This window comes from Triticum dicoccoides, chromosome 1B, assembly GCF_002162155.2.
Source record: "Triticum dicoccoides isolate Atlit2015 ecotype Zavitan chromosome 1B, WEW_v2.0, whole genome shotgun sequence".
Taxonomy (NCBI): domain Eukaryota; kingdom Viridiplantae; phylum Streptophyta; class Magnoliopsida; order Poales; family Poaceae; genus Triticum; species Triticum dicoccoides.
The window spans coordinates 413,731,177-413,739,951 of NC_041381.1; the positions used below are offsets into that span (position 1 = coordinate 413,731,177).

General features: G+C 45.7%; 1 protein-coding gene across 1 annotated transcript; it reads left to right on the forward strand.

The window, feature by feature from the left end:
* Nucleotides 1–1,094: 1,094 nt before the first annotated feature.
* LOC119338268 (serine/threonine-protein kinase BSK1-2-like) lies at nt 1,095–7,171 on the forward strand. The gene is made up of 9 exons (XM_037610566.1): nt 1,095–1,595; nt 1,697–1,832; nt 2,530–2,663; nt 3,077–3,182; nt 3,472–3,557; nt 5,042–5,230; nt 6,107–6,292; nt 6,367–6,480; nt 6,566–7,171. Exons 1-9 carry the CDS (start codon nt 1,221–1,223, stop codon nt 6,818–6,820), a joined length of 1,581 nt encoding a protein of 526 aa, XP_037466463.1. The 5' UTR covers nt 1,095–1,220; the 3' UTR covers nt 6,821–7,171.
* The last annotated feature ends 1,604 nt before the right edge of the window (nt 7,172–8,775 follow it).

Genomic DNA, 8,775 nt, shown 5'->3' on the forward strand with positions numbered 1-8,775 from the left:
GCAGGGAAAGTGCACCCAAATGTCACTGCAGGTAGTCTCCCGAAGCCTACTATTCATACAGAAATTGAAATTAACTTAGATGAGTTGCCTTATAATCCGGATGATCGGTAGAGAATTTCAGAGTACATAAGAAATCCAGAGAAGCAAGATGAGATTAGGCGCAAATATTTAACAAGGGGACCTTATAGGCCGCGGTCTAATTTTGATGACCGACAGAGGGATATTGGAGATACTCAACAAAGATTTAATCCAGATTGTTGATGAGTATGGTCCTTGGCTTGAGTATATAGTGGTAAAGTGCATAAGGCCTTCTGTTTGTGCTACAACAAGCTAAGATTAGTGCATTTCTAGTTAACGTCTGGAATGACTGGAACAAGAAAAACAAACTACGTACTCATGAGAGTACGGTAATGTTATTAGCTTTCATAATGTAATAGTAAAAAGATGTGATGCTTTGATGAATCAAGTTCAATTCACATTGCTTTTGATAAGAAAACCGATCTTACATAAAAAGCAAAATCGAATCCGGATTAATACTTTCATTGATTCGGTGAGATACTTGTTGCATCAAGGCTTAACTTTTCGAGGTCATGACGAGTCTGAAGAGTCAAAAAATAAGAATTCTTTTCAAGAGTTGGTATATACTTCGACAAACGTTCCTTCTAATAGTTCTTACAGAACACTGTGGTTTCCGATAAATGAAAATCGGAGAGATCACTCTTTTTTTCAAAAAGAAAAAAATATATACTTTGGCAAACCAAAATAAAGCTATACGGAGTGTACTCATGGAGTGAACCCAATGGCCAAATTCTCTGGCTCCGCCCTTGGTACACGTTCGTCATGTTTGTATCCTATAGACGCTTCATCGACAAAATGAGAGTCGCAGGTTAGTTTCTTGTCTCCGTCAATATTTGTGCATGATCTGTCACGCTTGGGTGGTCGTATTATAACAAGTGTGTGTACACATGTGCGTCATGTCGCAAGGAAGAAATGGACACAGCCGACCGATCCTAGTCCCGAAATGTCCGCGTTCAAGACTACAGTCGTCGTAACCCAAAGAGCACGAGGAGGGAGCAACACGAGACCAAAGCCCAGAGAAGCCGCAAGCAAGTTACAACAACCGTCTCCGTCCCCTCGCCCCACGCACACGAGCGCACAGCCGCGCACGCAAAAGGCCCGGCCAGCGGACGCCGACGGACTTTTCTCCCCACGCTTCGTTCATGGGCTGCTGCGGCTCCTCGCTGCGGTCGTGGGTCCACGCGGAGAAGCCGCCGGGGCCCCGGCGGCCTGCTCCTCCTCCCCCGCCGCCGCACCGCCCCTCCTTCTCCCTCAAGGCGCAGAAGGCCGCCTCGCCGCCGCCGGCGGCGCGCGGGGAGGAGGAGGATGTCCCGGCGCTCGCGGAGTTCTCGCTGGCGGAGCTCCGCGCGGCCACGGACGGCTTCGCGGCGGGGAACATCGTGTCGGAGAGCGGCGAGAAGGCTCCCAACCTCGTCTACAGGGGCCGGCTGCGGGGCGCCTCCGGAGGCGCCGCCCCTCGCGCCATCGCCGTGAAGAAGTTCGCCAAGCATGCCTGGCCTGACCCCAAGCAGTTCGCGGTAGGAGGGAGAAGCCGCGAATAACTCGTGGTTTGGTGTATGGCTGAATTGCGGGTTTTGGGGGACATATGGTTCTGACGAATTGTTTGTCTGGTTTCCAGGAGGAGGCAAAGGGGGTGGGCAAGCTGCGGCACCGAAGGCTGGCAAACCTCATCGGCTACTGCTGCGACGGCGACGAGCGGCTGCTTGTCGCGGAGTTCATGTCCAACGATACCCTCGCCAAGCACCTGTTCCACTGTGAGTCCCCCAAGTAACCCCCCCGCAGACTGTCTTTAGTTAGTAGTTTCCCCGGCTGTTCATTGATTCTATAGAACCTGGAAATCCTTTGCTTTAGTGGATGTCGCTGAATTATGGGATGCGGTAAGCAAGTGTTGAATTTGGCAAGTTATTGTGTCTGCACAAGGCTTCTACTCTCAGTGCAGTGTTTACAGCATTTTGATGTCAAACTTAAGCAATTGATATACTAGTTATTTCAATTATCATCCTGGATGCAATTGAGTTTAATTTATCTCAAATGATATGAGTTTCTATGTATATTACACACATCCTGTTTGTGATTATTAATTCGGTCATTCTTGAGTTAAAGACTTGCTAGTGATGACATTTATCACCAAAGGGAAGTTATTGTTTCTGCACAAGGCTTCTACTCAGTGAAATTGTTTGCAGCATTTTGGCGTCGAACTTAAGCTGTTGATAGTTAATGCTTGATTGACCTTCCCTCGGGTCCCCAGCTTCCATGCTCACTTGTTATTTTGATTATCACCTTGTATAAAAGGGAAATATCGCACACATATTGTTTTTGATTGCTAATTTGGTCATTTTGAGTTAAATACCGACAAGTAATGGCACTTATCTGTGCTCAATGGGTATTAACCAGTCTTGCAAACAACTATCAAATTAATTTGCTCTTCGCCATACTTCTGTCCTTGTGCAGGGGAAAACCAGACTATTGAATGGGCTATGCGTCTGAGAGTTGCACACTACATTGCTGAAGCATTGGGATATTGCAGCAATGAGGAACGCTCTTTATATCATGACCTAAACGCATACAGAGTCCTCTTTGATGAGGTAAATGATCAGCAAGTCAAGTCTGTTTAAGTGTATAGACTCTGTCAAACCAATGATTAATGTCTTGTGCTGATGGCCATGGTGACAATATTTAGAGGTTTCCAAGTTTAGATTTCGTTTTACCTAAAAAAAGTTAAGATTTTTTTCTGTTAACAAGAAATGGAAATGTTAGCGGTTAGCTGTCTTTTTATGCACTGTTTATACGCACATAAACTACAAGGATAATTCAATTACTAGGAAAATTGTTTAGCCAAACTTACATTGGCATTTGGAAGATGTCTTGCATTCAATTTGTTTACAACTTCACCAAGTAGGTTTTATGAGATGTTGATTGCATCCAACAGTTGAACATGTCATTTTGTACCAATTACCATGCATGTAAGCAAAGCATCTAATAACCTTTCTGGTTGCAGAATGGTGATCCACGCCTCTCATGCTTTGGTCTGATGAAAAACAGCAGGGATGGGAAAAGTTATAGCACAAATCTAGCGTACACACCTCCAGAATATCTGAGAAATGGTATTTACTCCTTTTTTTACTTAGTAATGAAATATTTCTTCTTCTAGGAGCTTAGTTTTATTATTGCAATCCTCCACTCCACAAACAATAGGAATGTCATGGGATGAAGCTTTAATCTATCGGCACTGAATAACAAAATTTCTCAAAGTGGAAAGACAAATATAGTACCTTTGTTAAGATACTGGTTAAATGTATTAGATAGAAGTCATGAGGAGTCTTTTCTGCATTATTGATGTTGACAAAGGCACCACCGATGCGTATTTCAGTTGTCTTCTTTTCTTTCTTTCAGGCAGGGTCACAGCAGAAAGTGTCATTTTCAGTTTCGGCACTGTACTCCTCGATCTTCTCAGCGGAAAGCGCATACCTCCTTCCCATGTAAGTTTCTTGTTAAGTATGTTTTAGCTTCCGTCATATTCAGCTAAAGAAATACAGAAATTATGCCAAAGAGATACTTGTTTGGTTTTTCTTGTTAATGTTGATGCACTAGCCAACACAACCAAAAGTCCGAACTAATGGAAAGGGCTAGGCAATCCACATATACACTTCAACAGGCTTTCACAATTTATCCAAAAATTGTTGTTGTCCCCTCTGTGTCCTCTCGAGCCATACCTCTGAGTCTATTCACGCGCTGACTTCCCGCGTCACATGTGAGAGGTTTTTTTGAAGTGTATATGTTGCTTGCCTAGCCTTTCCATCAGTTCGGACTTTTGGTGCGTTGGCTAGTGCATGAAGCTTAACATTTCTCAGCACAAATACCAGTTGAACACCCATGCAGATTGAACTATACCGAAAACATTCATGTTGAATTTCATATTTAGCTGTACAAGTTTGTGCGGATCCACACAGGTTTTCTGCCAAGAAATTCTTACATATAATGTATACTATTATTTGAAGTAATAGTAGTATTGTTTAGCCAATACACATGGCCATTACACATCCAGGCTGACATCTATGCTCTGACCAAGAGGATGTAGAAGTCATTCGTGTGCTTTATGATTGGCCCAACAGGCAGTGTCAGCTTAGTAGCTTACCCTTGTAAAATGTTCTAATAGCCACTTTGCAATATCACACCACCTATATGTTGTGGCCATATCTTCCCCTTCAAGCATAAGAGTAGCTCCTTGTGTTGGCCGGCTCAATGCTATACGCTGTCGCTTGTGTCATCCGTGTCACTTGCCTCACTCGTGGCAGACATGATCTGTGTGACGACACTCAGTGTCAGTACAGAGTTTACTGGTTGGTGTTCACCTCACCCTCACCCTATGCCCCTTTGGACCTCTTTTTTTCCAAAAGGGGATAACCCCAGCCTCTGCATCATCATGATGCACACAGCCATTTTATTAATAAATTATCCAATGTACGAAACAGTCATGAAAACAAAGGAAAAAAGATAGAGCATGGCCACGATCGGTCGAAAATGAGATTGCATGAGTCAAACACATAATCTACTACTGGTTCGTTGGCCAAATCGGTTGAATAATCCCTGTGTGACAGTCTCAAAATGTCTGCACCCAAAGGCCATGTGCTCCTGAGTGTTGCATTAGTCCAACTAGCAGCTGAGGCAGGCACCAGTAGCACAAACCTTTCGGGGGATTTCATTGTCCTCATGCAATTTTTGGGTTGCACCAATAGAATTTCCTTATTATGTCCGATAATTTTTTGGTCATTTTGAACATCCATATCTGAAAACCTTGATCAACCCACTAAATATTGTTGGAATTCCATGCAACCTACTCAACTTGTTGTGTGTAGAAACTACGGCCTATACAATTATTTACCAAAGCCTATCACCAGTTAGCAAGACAATATACATTAGTATGCACACTGGTAATGATGTGTATATGCTTCATTGCACTCAGGCACTTGATATGATAAGAAGCAGAAACATCCAAGCACTAATGGATTCACATTTGGAGGGGAACTACTCAACGGAGGAGGCTACTACCTTGGTGAATCTTGCTTCTCAATGTTTGCAGTATGAACCAAGAGACCGGCCTGATATAAAGAAGTTGGTTTCCATTCTCGAACCACTGCAAACCAAATCAGAGGTAATAACATCTACTCTATTCTTATGTTTCTTTTTGTTTTTGACTATGAATTAAGATGTTTTAGCATTGGACTACAGTGCCCCCTTTTCCTGTCATTCATGCTAATGACATGTTAGTGTAACTTCCCCATTCACATGATGATTCCTGACATTTCAGTCATGTACTTGAGAGTTTCTCGTGCATGCTGTTCAGAAGTATTTTCACTGGCCCTTTCAGTCCCTTTGGTCGAAATGTGGGTAACTGTGGCATTGTGTTACACCTAGCCCATTAATGCAGTAACATACTCCCTCCTTCCAGATATATAGGACAAATTTTGATTGGTTAAGACAAGGATTTGACCAACAATTACTCCATCAGCATGTAGTATATGTGACACAAAGTTGATGTCAGTGGATTTGTATGTTAATGAAGTAATTGTTGGTTCAAGCCTTGTGTTAACTAATCAAAATACACCCTATATATCTGAATGGAGTGGGAGTAGTGACCAACCATTTAGTGGCGATGAGTGTTATTAAATATATTGAATAACAGTACTCAGTACTCAACATATGGGCATATCTCCTGCAAAAAAAAAAAAGGGGGCATATGCCCACTTTGGCATAGAGTATATAATGTATGTCTTCCAGCACTGTGCAAAGGCTGTATGTTCCAAATTGTGTTCAGTATGTTATGTTTGTTACTCCCTCCGTCCCATAATATAAGATGTTATTACAACCAATATGTGAGCATATCGGTATGGGACGGAGGGAGTATTTATTTAGGCCAAGTTTTGTAACATTTTGCTTTGTTACTTCCATGTTAGGAATGACATAATTTCGATAGATGAGTAGCATGACATGTATATCTGATGATTTCTCATTGCAAAATACAAAGCAGGTGCCATCCTATGTGATGCTTGGAGTTCCGAAACCTGATGAACCATCAAAGGCACCACCTAGCCCTACTCCACAGCCACAGCACCCTCTTTCTCCCATGGGAGAAGCCTGTTCAAGGATGGACCTAACTGCCATACATCAGATTCTAGTCTCGATGCATTACAGAGATGATGAAGGGAGTAATGAGGTAAAGAGCACCGTGTTCTGTTTCCAGCATGTCCTTTCTGCAGTGTTGTATCTTCACCGGTCTCCACATTGCAGTTATCGTTCCAAGAATGGACACAGCAGATGAGGGATATGTTGGACGCCCGGAAACAGGGCGACTTTGCTTTCCGAGACAAGGACTTCAAAGCAGCCATAGATTGTTATACTCAGGTAGTGCCTTATCCGGATCTATAGGACGTTCTCCAAGTGGATGTAAAATTTTCTGATCCATCCTTTGCCTGTGATTGTTTCACAGTTTGTTGATGTCGGGACAATGGTGTCGCCAACGGTTTACGCCAGGCGGAGCTTGTGCCACCTGATGTGTGACCAACCTGACGCTGCCCTCCGGGACGCAATGCAAGCGCAGTGTGTGTATCCCGATTGGCCCACAGCTTTCTACATGCAGGCGGTCGCCCTGTCCAAGCTAGACATGCAGAGTGACGCCACTGACATGTTGAACGAGGCCTCACAACTTGAAGAGAAGAGGCAAAAGAGCGCAAGAGGTCCATGAATGAAGAGCATATTAAACTCGGAGAAGTCACATCCATCCCATATATATGTATGTAGTCGGAAGTTTGCGCTGATCTGAGCGGTATAGGAGCTAGAAGATCTGCGGGAAGACGTTTCACTGAAAAGTCCTGTGAATGCGATTGAAGGAACTCGTTTGGTTTGGCATACCTGTAATAGGTAGTGCATTTTTGGGCCCATATTTGTTGTATATAACGTCAGTTGAAACAGGCAGCAAACGCGGGCGTTCGTTTGAATGTGTGTTGCTGGTTGTTGGAAAGGGTCCTTGTTGTAGCTAAAGCAAATAAACATACCTATATCCTGTTTGTACAGAAAATATTGGTTTGGATGTACATCGGCTGAGTACATTCCTGCTCATCTTAGGGGCTATGTAGATTGTAGAATCGTGGAGTCCTTGCTTAACTGTCTACACTTGCACCGCGGTTAAGTACATTCCATGTCCCCTCACGACTCATGACTCCATGACCTCCCTCCAGACGCTTCAAGTTTGTACCGACGGATGATACTCGAAAGACCCCTTTGTTGGCCGGGAGTTTAGATTTACGCGTTTGCTATTGGTAAGTTGCCTGAATTTGCAACTCACGCCAGTCAATTTTCGAGCGCAACCTTAAGAAGAGATGGGGTGCTGCAGAGCGAGCTGCAGCAAGGCGCGGGGTCGCCGGCGTGGCTGAACCCGGAGCGACCCGGAACAAGGAACGAGGTGGTAGCAACATCGCTGGTGGAGGGGTGTCAAGGATTCATTGTTTCGGGTGCAGTATGGGATGGGGGCTCGCTAAAGTTGGAAAAGAACTCGTGGTTATAGGGATGGTTGTGGGCGGCACCATACCGAAGGGCGGCAGGAGGAAGAGGAAAAGAGAGGGACAACAGGAAGCTAGGACAATGTGGTGTCCCGATTGAAAAGGGCAGCTATAGGCGTCGGCACGCCGGCCCTAGAGTTTCGGCCGGACGCGCCTCAGCCGTTTGATGTGAGCCGCGTTAGCAGTTAAATCCGGTTGAAAAAAAAGCATGCTCGCCCCAGCGTCTTCTTCCCCCCGCTCGGGTATGCAGTGCCGCGTCTCCTATCCGCTCCGGTGGACGTCTCTTCGCTGGTCCCTACCCCTCGTCGGCCTATCCCCACCGGCGGCCGTCCTCGACACCGATCTCCACCTTCCCCGGCTATCCTCGTTGCCGGTCCCCACCCTCGCCGGTCGTTCTCGTCGCCGCCTCGACCAGCGCAACAGCTGCACCTACGATTGCAGCTCTCAACAGCCATGGGTGTAGCTCCGGTCATAGCTCCGCCGCCGCCCCTCGTCATTGATGCTTCCTGCACAGAATTGCATCGACGACGTCTGGATAGTCTGTCACCGCCGCTGAATGGACGTAACAAAATACATCACGGGTCGTAGCAAGAAAGACAGCGGATGCAACAAATTGTTGTCGCCGTCGTTGCGAGGTCGCAGCTCCGCCTGATGGATGTAGCAAAAAACTTCGCCGTTAGTAGCAAAATCCAACTACGGTTGAATCTCTATTATCAATGGTTGAAGCTTCTTTTTGTGATCGGTTGAAGATTTCTGTGATGCCGGTTGAAGCTTTTTGTGATGCAGGTTGAAGCTTGTTGCGACACTGGTTGAAGCTTTTCATTGTGGCAGCGGCCGGTTCCAACATCTGTTGTCGCAGTTTGAAGGTTTTTTGCCGCATTGTCGTAGCTTCCCAGAACACCGGTTGTATCATCGGGGGTTTGTCCCCCTTGAAGCATTTCGTCGTTGGTCCCCCCGATGGAGATCGTCGCCCATGGCCGAGGTCGCCGACGCGGTTGTAGCTCGCCGCGTAGTCGGTGCCAACAAAAATCGAAGGCCGATTGCAGCAAAAAACGATGCTATGGGGGAAACAGGGGTGCGGGATGGAGCATAGGAGGGGCGGGACGACACATGGCTGTGAGGGTGGCAGCCGGCGGCAAAG